Source organism: Poeciliopsis prolifica, unplaced genomic scaffold, assembly GCF_027474105.1.
Source record: "Poeciliopsis prolifica strain line A6 unplaced genomic scaffold, Auburn_PproV2 SCAFFOLD008, whole genome shotgun sequence".
Taxonomy (NCBI): domain Eukaryota; kingdom Metazoa; phylum Chordata; class Actinopteri; order Cyprinodontiformes; family Poeciliidae; genus Poeciliopsis; species Poeciliopsis prolifica.
Window position 1 is genome coordinate 14,972,315 of NW_026562383.1, and position 19,897 is coordinate 14,992,211.

Sequence of the window (19,897 nt, forward strand, 5' to 3'; positions counted from 1 at the left end):
TGCTTGGATGTAATTGGAAAGTTGCAAAAGAAAAAATTGCAAACAGACCGAAACCATCAGCAGCTATTCACTGCTATTCAAGGATGTTGGAATATGATTAATGAAGAAAACGGGTTTCCTTTTAAACAAGCAAAGTGCATGCCTCAACATAAACCTTTCAGAAAAGTTAAAGAAAAACATTTAAATTGTTATGGTATACTTCACAACACATTCAGCCGCTATCTCTGAATCAGATATAAATTCAGTGCCATTTGGTAAACTATGAATGTCACTTTACAATATTCACAACTTTACAGGTTACATTGTTGTAGAAAATATAAAATCAAAGACTATTAAAACTGTTTAGGTACAATCAAACATTTCTTATCTATGACATAAAATATATAGCACAATATCTCTTATGTACATGTAATTGAAACCTGAGGTTATTGAAACCTGGTAAATTATCTTTACGGTGCAAAAACTCTTTAATATTTGCTGTATAATTATGGATAAAAAATACAAAAACAAATGTTGAAGTATGATTGAATTCATAATTTTCACATGTATTTATCTAAAATAAATCAGGTTGACATCAGCTTTTTATCCTGCAAAGTTTAAAATATTGAATAACTCAGGAGTGAATGATTTCTCACAGAAAAGAAAAGGTGTTTCCTTTTTCACTGAGCTAAATATGGATTCTTAATGGCTTTAACATAGTAACAATGTTTGTCCAAAGTTCTACTAATGAATACAAACACAGAAGCCAGAGTGCAAAACCCATCCTTCATTCAAATAAAGCTTCTTATTACTGCTGTAATTCAGAAAAAAAGAAACGATAAAATAAGTTGGTTTTGTTTTTTTCTTTATAATTTAAATCAAAAGCACGCATCCTTCAAACATTTTAAATGCTTAAAATGTCACTAAAATCCAACATATCTATGCAACTACTGAGAATACAATTCTGTACCAACTAAAAGTTTTGCTACATTTTTAAGTAAAAGAAAACAGACATTCCATGTTTAATAAATACATGCACCCATTAACTATTTTACATAATTCCAATGAAGGAAAAATATTTTCCCCAGTGAGAAAGTTGCCCTTTTGCTTTTAGTAGCAGACACGTTACTGTAATCATCTGGAGCGGAATACAACAGCTAACTGTTAATATGGCAATTACTAAACAGAAAAAGCTCATGGTGCAAAACAATAGTTTACAGAATTAAATGTGTTGTTTTCTCTTTCAACTAGTAGAAAATCATTTTTAAAAAAAGCATTGCAGAGATAAACAGTGTCAAAATAGTAAATGTTTCACAAATGGTCATAATGTAAATATTGGTCTACTTAGCAATAGCTTTATTATTCTGAATGTCCGTGTTTAACGTGTAATGATCTTCAAAACTATTGTGACAAAGTGCACAAATATAAATGCAAAGATGGAAACAAAAAGCCTGAGAATAAAAACTTATATCAATAAAAGTTCCTTTTCATACTAATCTACAATCTGCAATGGTCTGTGGAACAAACACTTCTGAATCAGCATTTAAAATATAAGAAATGCTAAACGCATTAAGTCCTCAAAGTAAAAATAGCCTGCGGTCTTTTCATCCTTCTTTGTGTTATTTCTTGGAAAATTGTTTATTTGGTAGCAGTCACAGGTGGGGAAAATAAAATCTGCAGCTAGTTTAACCTTTAAAGAAAAGAACAAGTTTATACTAAGAAAAAATTAATTAAATCCTACAATTTATTGTATTGGACACTGAATATGCCCTATGCAAGCATTCATCATCACTGTTTAGATCACATCATGCAGATGTAACGCATTTTACAGTTAAATAGTGCTCACATAAATTATGTCGCTTTTGATATCGAAGTTTTAAACTACACCGATCCCCTTTGTTATTGGGTCCTCTGAGCTAGCTGTTAGCGTCAGCAACCCGGGCTAACCAATCTGAATTTATACCAAATGGACACAAGAAAGGTATGCACTGCAGGTAAGATATTTACTCATAAGCTTTACAGAACCAGATATGCATTAACCTTCCCTTCAATCCAGACCTGCACCCTAATGGACATTACAGAGGGTTGGGGAGACTGGAATGTAAATGTAAAGTGGGGACAGTGCATGAAGCATACAAATCTAATCAACAAGGCTGCTGTCATGCTGCTGATTGATGCAAGATAAGCTGCTTGTATGTAAGCACACACTGATGCTTCACATAACTGCCTCTAAATTACCAAAGTGGAACAGCAACAGCTTCGCAAGAACACTAATAAGGCATAAACAAAGTGCGAAATAATTTAAATATAGTGCTACACAGTTTTGTTCATGAGTTTATATACACTCATCATGAGCAATAATCAAATTTATTAGTAGAAACTACTTGAACAGCGTTGTTACAGTCCTGAGTGAAGCAAGTTACAACCCCCACAGCACCTTTGAGTTGACATAATACCAACAGGTGAAACGTTTCATGGTCAGAGAAGGTAAAGACGGAAAACATTTGACCTCAATAGGAAGAAGTGTGTTGGTGGATTGGGGAGTTAGAATCTAAGAACATGATCAAGCACTGTAGGGATTCATGCTGCAGAGAGGATGGAATAATGCTGGAGATCTTTCTCTATTTTTCAATTCCACCTCAACCCAACAGCAAGCTGGTTAAAACTGTTCCAACAGGACACCAATTCAAGCAAACATCAAAACTGGATTTGGCTTGGATAAAGCTGACTTAAAAAGGCCTGACCTAAACTTCACAATTATACTGAAAAGTTGAGTGTGGGTCAGGAGACCAAGCAACTTAACAATATTCTGCCAGGATGAGTGATCAAATATCCACCCAGGTTTATGCCAGAAACCTCTGCAGGAAAACATAAATACAGTGGGCCTGGTATAATTTACTGCCGGACTATAGGATTAGAAGTTATTAATCTATGATTTTTTTAAAAAAAATTTTCACTTCTACCCTTAATTGTTTTTGTAGAAAACAAATTTACTGAAGCTGTATATCGTATAAGCAATCTATCCTAGAAAATAGCAGTTTAAATAATTTATTAACAGCCTCAAAATAATATATTACAGATGATAAGCGTATAGAAACCTCTGACTGGAACTGTAGACATATCAATCATAAAAGTTCCTAAACAAAGAAGTTGTTAAAAGCTGACTAACTTTCAGTCGCACTTCCACACCTGCAAATATAAATATATCAGATATGGGATTACTAACACTTACACTGCTCTCTACAGGTGTTAAGACTTGTATAAGCAAAAAGAACTACTGAAACACAATCCATCAAGAATAGAAACTACATCTCCACAAAGGCGTGTTAGTGATTGATGCACTAAGTACAAGCACTTTGGCAGGCATCTGACGTTAACTCACCAAATTATATCACCATAGATGACGAGGGACCACTAAAGAAAATTGATAGAAAACAGTTTGTTGCTTTGAGAATTTAACTTAGACAAAAAAGAAAACTTATGACAATAAAATGTATTGAATGTAACCCTGCCCTCATTGGTGCTAATTAACTTGGAGTGATGTTTGAACCAAATTAAAACAGGCTTTTAACTTAAAAGACCTAAAGCTTAGCAGAGCCACTGGGGCTTTGTTCCACACAGAGGCACAACAAAATGAACTGCATGGGAGTGTCAGAATCCCAGTGAGGGATTTGCCTTGTTGAGAATCGCTCCTAATGACCAAACAGAGTGAAGGATGATTGATTCTTGCGGCTGTGGCTCGGTGACAGGCAATTTAGCATTTTAGGGTGGGCAGAAATCTGCGAAGTAGGGGTGCTGCAAGGCCTCTTCAGCTGAAATCCTCTGTACGGGATTACACTTCAACAGGTTCTGGATCGGGTGAAACAAAACATTTTTAATGAGTGAAAAACAACAACACTGAGCAAAAATTTATATCAGTAACAGCTTTGCATAAGTTTGCTGCTGTAACTACAATTAATACAAAGCGACATCTTTGAACTGTCTTAGCAGATTGTTGCTGCATTACAAGACAAAATAACTAGAATGTTAGAAGTACCTGCAGTAGATCCCTTCCTGTGCTACTTAGTTTAGGAACCACATTCACAAGGGAGGTGGTGGCTGGATACATGGGATATGGCTGGAGAAAAGCAAAATATGTATATCAGGTGTGATGCATAAAGCCATAGTTCAAGCCTGAGTAGGCTTTGCTTCTTTACCCTCTTAAGGCTTTCATTTTAGCTGTTACTTGTGTCTCTGACTATTCTACCTTTTCCCCTTTATTTAACTTTCCATTAACATATTTGAACACAACAGCCAGGTTTTTTTTAACAATTGTTCTTTCGTAGCCTTCCCACCTTGTGTATCAATGACACTCTGCAAGGCATCTGTCAATTCAACAGTGTTTATTATGATTATGTAGAACATACAGTAAGATAACATTCTTTTAGTTAAAATGATTTTGTTAGTTTGTATTAGTCCGTCTTAAACGTTTTAGTGTCATTATTGATAGTTTGACAATAATAATGTACCTTATAATCAGGAAGTTTTGTCATTGTTGGCCACTGTTCCTCAGTAGGTGTGCCCAACAATGTACAAAGTGGTTAAAGAAATTGTTTAAAAGAAAGTGTGACATCAAATTATTGACAATGTTGACTTCTTCTTGTCAACACCGAAGCAACTTAAAAAAGAAAGGATATCTGAAGATTCTTTTCAACTGGTCATCCACATCATTGCCAGGGAATAACGGCCTTCCAGCGTTAGCCAGTTCTAAAACAAGAGCAAAAATTCAATTTTGTACTGATTTAGTACAAAATAAAATGCACCACAGAAAACTGCTTTGGTTACTGGATACTTAATAGAAACTTACATTTTTTTTTCCTCCTGATAGTAGAGGTTCATTTTAAACACTCAATTTTTAAGTATTTATCACAATATCATCACTGTGTTTTCAATGAAATATAATCATGTGTTAATAATTTATCCAAGTCCACACAACCTTATGACATCCAAATGGGAGTAAGCAGTGCCCCCAACTGGTAAACTGATCACCTTGAATAGCACAGATTCACATTTTTCACTTTCTAATGAGTCCTTGCTCTGCTGCTACCTATTGATCTTTGTCTATCAAAGCCTTGTTCTTAAATTACTGCAGTGAAGCATGCCAAATGCAGGCAGCAACTGTAAGGACGAACATCGAGATGTCATTTGTTTGACACGACTGTATCTGAAATTCTCAGGATTTTTCTTCCAGTTATTTTTGAAGGCAACATTGCCACAAATGGTAGGAAGAAGAGCATCAGCTTACCTTTGATCATATGCAGTGGTCACATCATACTTTTAGACTACTTAAAAGTGCTATTCTCACTGTCATAACTGTAGTGCATTAAAAATCACTAGTGATTTTTAATGTTTACACAACTTGCTGACATTTTTCCTGAGTAATAAAAATCAGATTTTTTATTATGGATTACACAAATCAGTCTCCAAAACCCTCCAATATCAGAAAATGCTATTTCGGACTATATTTTATTGTGTGATTGTTCTTCAGTAGGCAGACAGTATCTCTGTCAACAGATGTGAAACAGTGCAACGCTGGCTCCTCTTCAAAGGATTGGTTGTTACAGAGTTACAAAAATGTAATACTGAATAAACTTGGGGGTATTTGGAGCATAAATAAAAAAATCTGTACCACCATAGCAAAAAAACACTAACATTTTTGTGACAAGGGCTTTAACAGGCAAATATATTTTAATCCATTTTAAATTGATGATGGCTAAGAGACTGAAACATCTAAACAATATCTGGATATTGAATTTTAAATAAACATTTAGAATAATATGCTTTATTATCCATCTGTTTTACTATCAAATGAAGAATTTCAGTTTTCCCAGTTCTCAAATATAAACACCTTCGCATTTACTCTTTCTACTTAATGCACAGCACTTCATAAATAAACCAAGCCTGACTTTCTCTTCGCGTGGCCATTTAAGCTTTTATGAGCATCATGAGACAGAGCCCTGACTGCAATAATTAATTCCTGCAATTAAATGAGCTCTGTTCTTACGCGAATGAATTATGCACTTTTAATCCCGCCACTGTGTTTTATTTTTTTCTCACAAGAATAAACTGAAAGAAGCAAACACATAATAACTCAATCTTTTTAATGGAAAAAATGACAAAAACAAACCTGCAAATATGCAGCCAGCTGACCACATGTCAATAGAGGTAGAATAAAGTTTAGCACCAAACAACACATCTGGAGGTCGGTACCACAACGTCACAACCTGCAGAGAAACCGAACCACAAGGTAAGGATTCACCAATAGTCAATAACTATTGCAATAAAAGTGCAACAAAAGACTGAACTGCTTGTTTTCTAAGCTAAAAGGTAATTTTGTGCCTTCTGTACCTTTTAGTTAAGAGACTAACATAAAACCCAACTGAAAAACTGAAGAAAACATACAAAAAATGTTTAAAGGATAAACAAAAAAATACAGAATAAAACAAGAAGACACCAACAACATTATTTCTGGAGAAAAAAGAACCCAGCAGCTGACAGGTAAGGATAAATGGGACTAAAGGATTGGAGTACGGCTTCTTTTTCTGTAGCTAAGCAGCAGTGTGAAACGCCTTAAAAATGATCATTGCCTGATTTTTATCGCTGTTCCAGAATCAGAGCAATTCATCCAGCATACTTTCTTTAAAATCAAACAGTCAGTTTCAAGATGAACATTAAAAAGAGAAAAAAAAAATCGATTCTAGACAAAAATGGCCCCATTTGAAGGGTCATTTGTTATTTGCATTGATTAATATGTCACAGAGTTTCTGTGCTGATAAACTAAAGGCCATCAGAAATGCATAAAGAAAATGGCTGAGATGACGGTCCTTCAGAAGACATAATGAGGTTAAACAGAACAGCTTCAAAGCAGTTGCTATAATTGGCATTTTTTTTCTCATCAGAAACACTTTGTCCAGCTGTTCCAGGAATATTATTCAATGAAACTGAGCTGTAAAGCATCAGTTAACCCCATCTTGAAGCAATACAATAGGTCTGCTATAGAAAGGAGTAAATTATATTAGAAAAGGACATTTTACTTCAGTTGGCACGGGTTTAATTAATCTTCACAAGTCCCCTGACTTTAACCCTTTCTTGCACAAGAAATGGAGTATGATCTAGATAACGACATCAGATTTAGAAAGAATAGTTTAGAGATAGGATTTAAACCCATATTCTAGTTCAAAAGTGAAAGTCCCTTGTGAGTTTCTGGAGTAGATTGATCGGAGTTCTTGTGAATGACATGTTTATAGGGATTTCAGTTTACCAAATTTTGGGAAACAGATTATTATGTAGGCAAATAACATAAAGCAGCCAAATAATAGTGAAATATTATTAATAAGATAAATATAAATAAGTAAAACTATTTTTCTGCACTTATTTTACCCAAAACTCATTTTCCTAAATCTTCAAAGGTCTTGGCATATAACTATAAAGCATAACCATTAACTTTCTTTTCCAAGAATTACAATGTACATTCACATTACTTGTAGCCACTTCCGACTAACTTCTCTCCTCTTAGAACCCCAGAGAGAGTGAGGTCAATATGTTCATTTACAAAATATACAAAATTATCTCTAGAAATGCTCTGATTTCAAACTCTCTGTGCTTTAATCTCAATTCCCCTTTGGATTTTTAGTTTTTTCTATTTTCACATCAGTAAGTCCACTTTGCTCATCCCTTACGTCACCCAAACAAAACCAGTGAGTCTACTTATGTTTGTCAGCACTATTCAATTCCTTGGAAAATAATTCATAATTTATTTATCATAATTTGTCAACAACAACGAGTAGTAATAGAGAGTTTTATGACAGATAGGCAAGTATAAAGCACCTAATAACTGAAGCAGATAAAGAAAATACATGATTTTCAATAAAACAAAAAAAAAACATGAGAAAAGTGAGAGATTAAGATGAAAAACTTAGTCCTTTTTAATCTGATACCCATAAATAAAATCCAGTTCAATCAATTGTCTTTAAAAATCACGTTAATAAATAGATTGCATTTGTGGTTCTGTGAAGGCATATTCTTAATTTTTCTTTTTAGTACATTGGTGAACAAACAGTTTTATAAAAACACCAGGCAAAGTTAATATTTTGGAGAAGTTGAAAGTGGACATACAAAGCTTTGGACAGCTCATGAGTACTCGTTCGATTCATCATTTGAAATAATAATATTAATAATAAAACCAACTGCAAAACACAGCCCTCCATTTACAATGACCGCTGTTCAAGAAGCACATTCTTAGCATTTTTGTAGTATTCGAGACAGGTCTTGAGTTCTCTTCTTGATGGTCTTGGTCTAGTCTCTGACTCCACTGCCTTTGGGATTTAATTTCAAGACCACAACTGTGGAAATATAACTAAATTGCCAACATATTGTCCAGTTTATTTAACATGTTTGTTGTCACTGAACGCAACCATACCAATTCAAATGCAAGCAATAATGTAACTTACTATTACATGTTTCCGTTACCGCTGCCATATATCGCCTCAACCTTTAATTCACACAAGCGGCGCTTCAAGACAGTGCACAGTGGTTTTCTCTGAGTGGCAGATGTCTGTCTAATCAGTAATAGAATACTGTATAAATCATAAGAAATCCAATGGCGACATGTAAATTCAGCAGCGCTTCACTTTCACAGACGGTGGTGAGTACGACTAATTTTTAAAAAGCTCAAAGAAAGGTAAGCTTATGTGGATGTAATGTTAGCAAAGTTAGCTGTGCAGGGACAAATTGTATTTACTATCAAAAAACGTCACTCACTGTGCTGAATAATTGTGCTCAGGTGATGACTGACGAGTCACATATATAGGACAAGGCTGTGACCAAAGTTTGCAATATAGTGATGTGACATTCACGAACGATTCAATTCGTCTGGATGGCTCTTTACTAAGAAGATAGACCTCGAGCCTCACTGAGAGCCATTCTTTGTTCTTGCAATGCTCTGCATACACTGCAGTAGCTATTATTATTCTATTTAATTATATACATTGATATGTATTTAATTAGCAAATAATTAATTTCCATTTTGATTGTTTTCTTCATCTGACATGGTGGCAGCATTGTGCTGCCTGCCTGGCTACATACAGAGAGAGTGAGAATAGTCATGGTGCACGGTTTGTGCTTGATTACTTCTTGCAAAGTAAATTTATACAACACAAACTGTGGTTAAAGCTTTTAAATCAGCCAGGAAGCTGATCTCCGATCGCCGACTTAGTTTCCTTTACTCTGCCCACAGCAGCCTAGAATTCTGCTCTTTAGCCTTATTTTTTCTACTGGAAACAGAGCACCTGCAATATTAATTATGCATAACTTACCTCTGCTGAGTAACATCTCACAGGAATGCCAAAAGCTCGAGCCAACCCAAAGTCAGCAAGCTTCAGTTCCCCATTCTACAGATGAAAAAAAAAAAGGTGGATATTTCATTATAATTTTCAGAATGGTCCTTACAGTCCTGCGTACCAACAGATTTAGACGTGTCTTTCTAGCTACTAAATAAGTATCTGCTAAAAAAGGTCACCAAAACAGTAATACCCATCAGTCACACTGCAATATTTCTGATTTTAACATTTTCAAAGCAGCAAGTAGACTGGCCCATACTAATGTTTACCATAAGCCATGTCAAAGTCCAAAACTCACTCTGTTGATGAGAAGATTTTGTGGTTTCAGATCTCTATGAAGAACATTTCGACTGTGACAGAAAGCGAGGCCTTTCAACAGTTGGTACATGAACGACTGCAGAGTAAAGACAGGGATATTCAGTTAGTTTTTACTTTTTAACAGCTGTAACAAACACGATGATCAAAATGTCAAACATTAAGCTGCCTTTAAAAAAAGAAAGAAAAAAAATGCATAGCACATTTCAGGACAGGTGCTTTACATTACAAAAACACAGTCAACAATAGAAGCATAACACTTTAAAAAGTGCCATTGTTACACGTGAAAATGTTGATTGTTTCACTTATAATTCAAAGTAGAAAAAAATAAAACAGTAGGATTTTTCTCAGTTGCAGTGTCCAAATTTCTCACCTTCACAGTTTCAGGATCTAGATCCCCATTACAGCTGTCAAAATATTTCTTCAAATCCTGCAAAGCATCATAAACATATTGTCTTTTAGCCATAGACTTTAGTTACCAAACTCAAGGGTTTAATTAGACTGGCTGAATAACTCACCTGATCACAATATTCAAAAACCAACGTTAACTTCTTGTCACTGTGCAACACATCATGCAATCTAAAATAAAAAATACAATTAAGAATGTTCAATGTTGCCGATTTCAGATTGAAAAACAAGACAGCTATTTACAGCCCACAAGTAAATCACACAAAGTATATACGTATAGAGAAAAAAAAACATGCAGCAGGTTTACCTGACAATGTTTTTATGCTTTAGTTCTTTCAGAAGACAGATTTCTCTTAAAGCAGAACTTGGCACCCCCTGTAAGCAATATACATTGGAGATGGGCGTTCAGCAGGCTAATGCTAAATCACAAAAAGTGCAACTGTCAGCAATGGGTTCAAACCTCGTCGTCGTCGTCCAACCTGACCCGTTTTAATGCCACAATTTCATGCGTTTCTCTGTTTTTAGCTTTAAAAACAGTTCCATATGTACCTACAGAATAAACAAGGCCCCATTAATCACAGAACACTCCACTGTCGATAAATTGCATAGCAACTCAAGCTAGCAACCTTCCTATCGCCAGCTGAATTCAACATCCTAAAATTAAAATTGTAAACAAATCCATTTCACATTTAATAAAAAATAGTAGAAACAGCACAGGATGCATTTTCCAGGAAGGGTCAGTCAATACGAGCATATATTTGACAGCCTAGTTTAAATGATCAAGCTCTATAAAACCATTGCTACGCTAGCATTAGCTGCGGCTAGCAGCTAATGTTTTTTAAGACAAAACTTACCCTCTCCAATTTTTTCAAGCTTTTCATATTTCTGCATATTTGGTCAGTGAAGCCAGCCTTGAGCTACCTTGCAAACCAATGACCAACAAACCCCCCCAAAATGGGGTAGACAAAATGAAACGGTATCTACTGACGCTAGCTAAATCTGGAAGCACTTGATGCTTATAGTCGGATTGCAAACAGTAGCACAACTATATTTGTGGCCACCTAGAGGTTGACAGGGCAAACTGCAATGTGACAGCATGTTTCTGGTTCCTACATTTCACCATTGGCATCGTGAAATACAAACAAAATGACAAGTCCTTTCATTCTTATTTTAGAATTAGTGTAAGAAATATATATAAATATATAATATAAAATATATAATATACGATATATAAATAGCTATAAAAATTGTTAAATTACCAACTTGGCTCTTCATTCTTTCTTAAATGTTTTTAAAAAGGTGTTTAAGTCTTAAATGTTTTTAAAAAGGTGTTTGGTATGCCTTGTGGTACAGAGGCATACCAAAGTAACACAGTTTTAAAAATCGCAATTTTTTTCCATAATAGCACTCTTAAAATTCTTCTTGAGAAGAAGCTAAATAAAGTGCTTGAGTGAGCGTTTGTCAAACATATCAGAGGTTAGAATAGTGCCACCTCTCAAGTGTACACTCCTGGTGTTCTCACTAAAAAAGTGATCTCACACATTATTTTTGTTCACAATAAAGTGGAAATACTTCCATGGGAAAAAACACAAGCAGTTGTGGTGTACAACCTGAAGACGAACATATCTGTGAAATATTTGACTTCAAATTGCAAATGCAGCCTTGGAAGAAAAGGTGTCTACATTTTGACATTTCAAGAGTATGTTCCATGCACCAAATGTATTGCTTAACTGTGTAAACCTGTTTAAAAGTTCAATTCCACTGACAAGGTTGTCATCCATTTAAGTAATATAGATAGCAATTACCAACAAGAAAGAATTGGGAGTGCACAGGTAGGCAAAATTAATTCAAAAATAGTAGCCGTTTATGTCTAAAGGTTGTATGAATAGATTACTGTTAGCCAAATGATTTGTTCCAAAATTTGCAAATGGTGTACAGTATTCCAATATAAATACAAATTTAAACTAACTTTTTTTTAAAGAAACATAAGACATTGGTGCTAAACATAAATTCTTTAAGTACCAAATCTAAATAAAGACATTTCTCATCTCAAAAAGATTTTATTTTTCAAAACTAAACTTTATAATTTAATTTGTTTCATAAACTCAGTGCAGTAGCATTTAAAAAATCATCACATTTTAATCCACTTGGTACACTTAACACACATTTACCATTTACAAATGTTTGATTTTTCTATTAAACTAACCGAAAAGAGACAAGTTCATTTTCTATCCCGGCAGATGTTGTCCATAAATTGAACTCATTAATGTATTACTGCACAACTGAAAACTGTTTGTAAATCTTTATTTCTGCCCCTCAGCTCTTTGTCTGCGGATCAGATCAGAATAAAGTCCTCCTTTGCTCAGCAGTTCCAAATGTGTTCCAGCCTATGTGAAAAGAACAACTTGTTAGATGATACATTAGATAGATGTAACATTACAATAAATTTCTAAAAATTAAATTACAGTGTGTCATTTGGGGGTTTATTTTTGAACTCCTTCATGAGCCAATACATTTAATTGAGTGCCCATGCATCTCCAAATCCTCACCTCCACAATGCGGCCATTGCTCATGACACAGATTAGGTCGGCCCCCTGGATGGTGCTCAGTCTGTGGGCGATGATGAGCACAGTGCGACCCCTTGTGGCCCTGTCCAGTGCTTCCTGCACCACCCGCTCGGATTCTGCATCAAGGGCACTGGTGGCTTCATCGAGCACAAGGATACTGGGGTTCTTGATTAAAGCTCGGGCGATGGCAATCCGCTGTTTCTGGCCCCCTGATAGCGTCACACCTCGCTCACCTAGATATAGAAACCCAGAAGCTTAGAATTTACATGCAACAGAGCGTTTCAAAAGAGATTAAGCTTAAAAGGCAGCACGTACCAACCATGGTGTTATAGCCATCTGGGAAGCTCATAATGAAGCGGTGAGCATTAGATTGCTTCGCTGCACTAATGACCTCAGCATCTGTGGCATCAGGCTTCCCGAAACGAATGTTCTCCATGATAGATGATCCAAACAAAACTGGTTCCTTCAAACAGAAAAGAGAATGCAATGACACCTATATTTAAATCTGAACAGACGTTTAAACACATTAACTATTCTCTGTGTTCATTATTAAGGTGTATAAAACAATCTACCTGATTGATGAATCCAATAACTTGGCCCCTGAGCCAGGCCAAATCCAGCGTGCGAATATCAAGTCCATCCAACATGACCACACCATTGGTTGGGTCATAGAAACGCTCCAGTAAGGATGCCACTGTGGACTTCCCTATAGGGTTTAACTTTTATGAGTAAACCTTGAAATCGCTTAGATATCACAAAATGAAATGTAATGCCATTCTGTCAGAATACCTCCTCCAGATTCGCCAACAATTGCAACAGTTTTACCAGGTGGCAGCGTTAAACTGAACTTCTTCAGGACTTCATGACCAGGTCTCATTGGATAACTATTGATGCACAAAAAAATAAACATTTATTTTATGTTATGTAACAACCTCATTCAGTTCTTAGAAGTGTAGAACATGTTATATGTGTTAAACCTGAATGAAATGTTCATGAAGTCTACTCTTCCAATCAGAGAGTGGAAGGGGATGCGTCCTCCCCCAGAGAGAGGAATGGTTGGCTTTAAAGACAGGTATTCAAAAACCCGGGCCCCAGCGCTCATCCCTCTTACCACCTGCATGAAAGTTTCATTCCACAAGAAACTTTAGAAGCCAAAGTAACAATTGAAGAATATGGACAACATTTTGCAAAAGTATTTATATTCCTTGAAGTTTTACACACTTTGTCTTCTTAGAACTAAAATCCTCGATATATTTTATTGGGATTAGATGTGGTAGACCAAGACACTGTGGTCCATAATGGAGATATGAAAATAAAATGAATGCTGGTTTTTAAAGTTCTTTTTACAAATATAAATCTGAAAATTAGCCTGTGCACTAGTGTGCAGCCACCTTCACTTGCACCTTTTTTGTAAGGCACAGAGAACAAACATGTAACTTTAACTTACCTGTCCAAAAAGGATGGAAATACTGGCCAAGGACCTGAGCACAAAACAGACGTATATTATTTATTACTGAAATAAGTTGAGTTTTGACAATTGCATTAACTTTTTTATTGTGAATCAGATGAAGAAATAAACATGGTGCATCTCATACCTCTGAACAGTCTGCGAAGCAACCAAGAAAGACATCAGGTCTCCAGGAGACATTTCATTACTTGAAATTAACGTCCCTCCAGCAAAAATAGTTCCCAGCACAATGCCTGTTTGGACAGCATCAGAACACTGGCATTATTGGAGGTCTGACATATACTGTCAGACCTTCAGACCTGTTGAAGATCTGACATGTACTGTCAGATCTTCAACAGCAACAATGTATACACTCACAGTTCAGTGCCACGTTTGACAAGCCTTGGAAAACTGCAATGCCACCACCAAGATTTTCATTCATTTCACATGATTTGTCGACTTCATGTGCATACAGTCTGAGAAAAAACAATAAATTATTAAGTATAGTTAATTTTTAAGAAGTATTTCAGAAAGTGCCTTAACTCACCGGAGTTCTCGTTCCTCCATAGCAAAAGCTTTCACTGTTCGGACATTACCCAGAGCCTCATCTGCCACCTCTGTTGCTTTTGCTACCTGGATTTGAACAATAGGCAGTCAGATAGTAAATTAAACATTTTGAAAAATATTTTTCATGTCTGATTTTGAGAGCAAACAACAAGCATTAACGTACAGAAGTATTCATAATCCTTCAACTTTTCAGATTTTGTCATATTATAATCACAAACTTTAATCCAACAATACCATAAAGTAAAATAAAAAAATAGAAATAAAAATCAAAATAGTACAATGTGCATTTGTGTTGAGCCCCATTTGGTCAATACTTTAAGGACATTCTGATATTGTTCATTGCAAAACAACAACAACAAAAAAAAAAAAAATCACAAGCTCAAGATTACTGGGTTAATTCAGTCTGTGTAGATCGCTTGTCAAGTCTTGCCACAGATTCTCAATTTGATTCAAGTCTGGACTTTACTTTGCTGCACTGACTACTTGTTTGGTGGGTGTTGTCCTGCTAAAAAGTGAATCCCCATGACTGGGTTTCTCTCATGATTGTTCTACATTTAGAAAAGTCTAATTTCTCCATACACTATGACCAGCTTTCAAACTCTACTGAAATAATGTCTCTTTGTAGCAAGAGGCTACCACCATGTTATACTAGAGGGTTTCTGATGACCACTGCTAACTACACAAACCACTGCATGTAGACCATATGGTTCAATTTTGTCATCATCTGGTCACAGCACTGATATAGAAAACTTTAAATAAAAACGTTGATATCGATGGAGTGATAGCAGTAGGAGTTTGTCCTGTAATTGGCAGGTTGCTGGAAAATATTATACACGATAAACATTTTATACATTTGTATTTATGTACACACATATCAATACTATACCATCACTTCCTTTTGTTTGCTCCGTGTGCTAACAGGCTTTTGCTAGAAGGATTTCCTTATGTCAAAATGTAAAAAATGCAGGTCAGCAAAGGAACAAACATCCTAGATAAAGAGTCCATGCATTCTTTACTTCATCATCCTGTTTCCATGCTATTCTTTGCTTTAGCATCTGTTTCCTGTTATACAAGTAAGCAAGCCTTGAGTCATTCAAAGGTGTGAACACTTTTCTTTAGGTAATCATAAAATCCCATAACAGTACCTATTTCCACATGTTTGACATTCCCATACATTACCTTCTCCAGGAAAGGTTTCTTCTGTATCCTTGTTTTTCCATTTTAATACTTTGTGTTGGTCTTTCAAATAAAATCTGAACATTTTATCCATTTTCTTTTCAGGTCACCATTATGGAATAAAATACACTGAAGTTTGTGGTTGTAACACAATCTAATGCGAAAAAAAAAAGTATTTATAATATAAAATATTACCTGTTCTTGTGCGAGACGAGATAGTTTGCGCAGAAATGAACCAATAAGAGCTCCTGCTCCCACAAGACATGGGAGGACAACCACTGTCAAGCCTGTAAGCTTGGGGGAGATGATATAGAGAGACACAAAACACCCGACTGTCTGCGTGATGCTTTTCAGACCCTGAAAATATACAAGATGGAAAAATGGTTGCAATTTTTATATGGGATGTGTGACGAAAATGCTGACTCATGCTTGTGGAAATACCTGCGAAATAACCAATTTAAAGGAAGACTTGAACTCCTGAATGTCAGCAGTCAAACGGTTTACAAGCTGCCCAGTTTTATTGGCGTCAAAGAAAGCGACATCTTGCCTGGGGACAAAAAAAAAAAAAAAAGAGTAGTGCTTAGGTTTGAAGTGACTTTGCTTGATTATGTTTTAATACAATGTATATTGTAGAATATATACCTTATCAGGGAAGCAAAGAGGGTTTTTCTCATGTCTCCTGCCACTCTTTCCCCAACCCTCGACAGTAAGATGATGTAGCCAGTTGTTAGCAGGCCCTGCAAAAAAGATTTGATGAAGGACCAGAACAACAGACCACTGAACCTTTTAAATCAGTGATATCTCAATTTTTGCATGCGAATGGTAAAATTTACTCATGTTGGAACCTACATGCCGTTCTGGTCAAATCTGTTAATATCCCTTTAACTTTTTCACATTGCGTCACATTACAACACCTTAAACTATTTGCACAATTGTAAATTTTTGTTTGTGCAATATCACACAATATATAAATAACAATAAACTGTGTGGACTGATTTAAGTGTTGAGGTACCAAGAATTGAGGCTCTCTATACCTGCAATACATTTAGTGACACTTAAAGCAACATAAAAAGACTTAAATTGTAAAGAGATGATAAGATGGTAAATTCAATGAGAATCTACAGCTTAGTTGTTTCAAAGATAACGCCAAAAACAAATTATTAATAAAACAGTGTTTAGATGGAAATGTAAAATTTTTCCAGAAACAGGAAGGACTAGCCCTTATCTGAGGTTAGTCTAAGTTTTGCTGTTTCCATTGTTTATTTATTTGTTTACTTACCAAAAGCCTGATGATTATAGCAATCTTTACCGATGTTATCGCAGAGCATGTTTTTCTAATGTTGTGAAGCCCTACTCCAGATGCATAAATCAAATAGAAGCAAACTCTAAGCAACGTGGTGAAGAATATTACATTTTTTACTGAGAAAAATTTGTAGTAAAAAAATTTCTAAATGTACATTAATTTCCACTTTTAACTGTGCAATAAAATATGCTGCTTAATCACATAAAATTATAATACAAAACAATATAGATGATGGGCTAAATGTGAAATAATGCAAAAATGTACAAAAGTACAAATACTTTTGCAAGGAACTGTATTTATATGGGTGCATTTAACACCTACTATCCATAATAGTACAGTACAGAACTTTGACTTAAACTTCAAAACTATACCGTGTGTTTATAGATGTTTGTAGGTACCTGGATAGCATACAGTCCAAGTAGTTTCATAGCAGGACCTTTTATCTCGTTGACGTAGGTACCTGAATGTTCTCTGAGGTAGCGCGCCACAACATTTACCAAATCCCCAAGCATTAATGGGATTTGAATGTTCAATATAGCTGCACCAAAAGCAAGCTGAAAAGAGAAAATGCATTAACAGTTGGAAATGGCAGTTTGCATCATTGCAATCAACTTTAAATGAACCAGTTGAAGCTTACCACAACAGCACCGATGAGCGCAAACAGCTGTGGTTTGACAAATTCCCACAGGATGTGCCATTTGAAGTCAGGCACAGAGTCTTTGAGGATAACTTCCTCGGGAGTGTTGTTGTTGACATCTGCCTCACAGCAGGCTACAAGGCAGAACAGGCGTGCTGAAACAGTGAGGACCGCAGGCCCTAGGATGAATTTCAAACCTGGTGATTTGGATGTCCGGGAGGTAGAGTGGTGGATGGCTCTCTGAGTCAGGTTCCAAATGCGGTGCAAAGGATTGTCAGGTGGCTGTGTGGAGGTGTGTGAATGATTTGTATACCACCTGCATCAAAAGACATTACAAATATAGTTAAGGGGCAAAATTACCAGCATGAGTGAAGGCGTATGAGAATTATAAATATAGTTTGTGGACAGTTTTAATTACAAACAACTGAGATTGAGTCATTTATCTAAGCAGCTAAAGTATGTCCCAACAAATCATGGATTATTTTTCTCATTTTGGCAATCAAAACCTTGTTTAAAAAAAAAAAAAAAAAAAAAAAAAGCAAATACGCAGGAATCTTAAAGAATAATAATTTGAAGTGGCCTGTTTTTTTTCTGGACATCTCTTATGAAAAACAGAAATATTTTTTACACATAAAAACATCTTCATGTTTTTATGAAGAAGTTACAAGTTTCCTGAAAACTTGACTTTTCTAGTTTTCAGAAAAATCAGAAGAAAATAGATCGCTTGGAATTATTAGGTTTTCCCATTTGTTGTGAAGTCAACCGTAGCACAAATAAGAATTTTTGGGCTTTCTGTAACTCACTAGTTACAGAAAGCTACAGCAAATATATAAAACAATAGACACATTAACAGCATATAAACATACATTTTTAGAAACTGATACGTACAGAGGAAAAACGTGCACTTGATCACCCTGCATTTAAATGGACAGTTTTTTGATATGGCTTTTATTGTAAATTTTACTGAAATCAAATTTATTTATTAAAAACTATGTTTTATATCTGCAAATTAAGATGTATTTTATGACCAACTTAGAACATTTTATAACACCCCAGTGGTCAAACTAAATGTGGTACTCTTTCTAATTTAGAAAGTATTGCCAAGTTATACTTCCTGATTCATAATTGCGTCACTCTTTCAGGTTAGAGAGGGGTTGTTAACTATATGTAACGTTCTGATTTGACATATTACCCTTTATGAAAGGATAAATCATTGTCCTTGAATAATTGCTAATATTCTTCTTTTGTCTGGATTACAAATTCAAAACTATCCGTTCCACATATTATCAAACAGCTTTAGGCCAGTGGTACCACTTAAGGAGTAATTAACAGAGCTAGGCCTAATACAAATCTGTCACTAGCTAATCTGGCAACTGGTCACTTCAACCTACCGTGAGAGCTTCCATTTGCCCCGTGTCTTACTGCACAGTGAAGAAAAAGAGAGTGAACGGGAACCAGCAGTGACGCACAATCTGGAGCACAGAAGCTGGGACATTTTTTAACCTTTTTTTCCGGAACAAAAAACTCAAAATGTTCATTTAAACGTGGAGTTCAATAATAATCCGACGGCTCCCTGCAGGCTGCCATACTGACGCTGACGAATCACCACAAAGTCGCAGAGGAGGAGTAAAAGTCGCCTGAGTACGTCAACGTCATCGCCATATTGTGAGGGGCACGTTCTTCTTTTTAACGCATGAGTTTTAGCCATAACCAGCCACTGAATAATAATAACTAAGTCAATAATAATGATAATATAATGGGTTTATTCTTGTGAAATAAATGTTAAATAAAAAATTAATAATTATCATTATTACTAATATGTAAAAAAAAAAAAAAAAAAAAACCTGTTGGTTTTAAAGATAGGATTTTCGTTTTTGTGATTGGTTTTCGTTTAATTGTGATAGGCAAAGTTGTTAATTTTTGTCTTCAAGATTATCATCATTAATAACAGAATGAATATTACTGCATGAAAAATCAATGTATTAAAATTTGTTAAATGTAAATCTTGCCACTTACAATGACACTATGATGCCAGTGCGACATCTGGTGAGTCTAAATGTTTTTGTTTGTTTGTTTGAGAATCTTAAATATCGTATTACAATAATCATTTAAAGTGTATTG

At 35.3% G+C, this 19,897-nt stretch overlaps 2 protein-coding genes across 2 annotated transcripts; both read right to left on the bottom strand.

The window, feature by feature from the left end:
• Positions 1 to 827: 827 nt before the first annotated feature.
• On the bottom strand, positions 828 to 11,106 carry cdk5 (cyclin-dependent kinase 5). The gene is made up of 12 exons (XM_055032807.1): positions 10,934 to 11,106; positions 10,540 to 10,628; positions 10,387 to 10,454; positions 10,190 to 10,250; positions 10,045 to 10,101; positions 9,655 to 9,750; positions 9,333 to 9,407; positions 6,146 to 6,242; positions 4,654 to 4,725; positions 4,488 to 4,546; positions 4,016 to 4,096; positions 828 to 3,828 (listed from the first exon to the last, which is right to left on the bottom strand). Exons 1-12 carry the CDS (start codon positions 10,968 to 10,970, stop codon positions 3,742 to 3,744), a joined length of 879 nt encoding a protein of 292 aa, XP_054888782.1. The 5' UTR covers positions 10,971 to 11,106; the 3' UTR covers positions 828 to 3,741.
• Positions 11,107 to 12,133: 1,027 nt separating this feature from the next.
• Positions 12,134 to 19,374, bottom strand: abcb8 (ATP-binding cassette, sub-family B (MDR/TAP), member 8). The gene is made up of 16 exons (XM_055033744.1): positions 19,168 to 19,374; positions 17,777 to 18,092; positions 17,538 to 17,693; positions 16,479 to 16,573; positions 16,278 to 16,383; positions 16,032 to 16,193; positions 14,641 to 14,726; positions 14,472 to 14,569; positions 14,242 to 14,347; positions 14,094 to 14,127; positions 13,624 to 13,760; positions 13,436 to 13,530; positions 13,219 to 13,352; positions 12,962 to 13,109; positions 12,629 to 12,879; positions 12,134 to 12,466 (listed from the first exon to the last, which is right to left on the bottom strand). Exons 1-16 carry the CDS (start codon positions 19,269 to 19,271, stop codon positions 12,383 to 12,385), a joined length of 2,112 nt encoding a protein of 703 aa, XP_054889719.1. The 5' UTR covers positions 19,272 to 19,374; the 3' UTR covers positions 12,134 to 12,382.
• Positions 19,375 to 19,897: the final 523 nt, after the last annotated feature.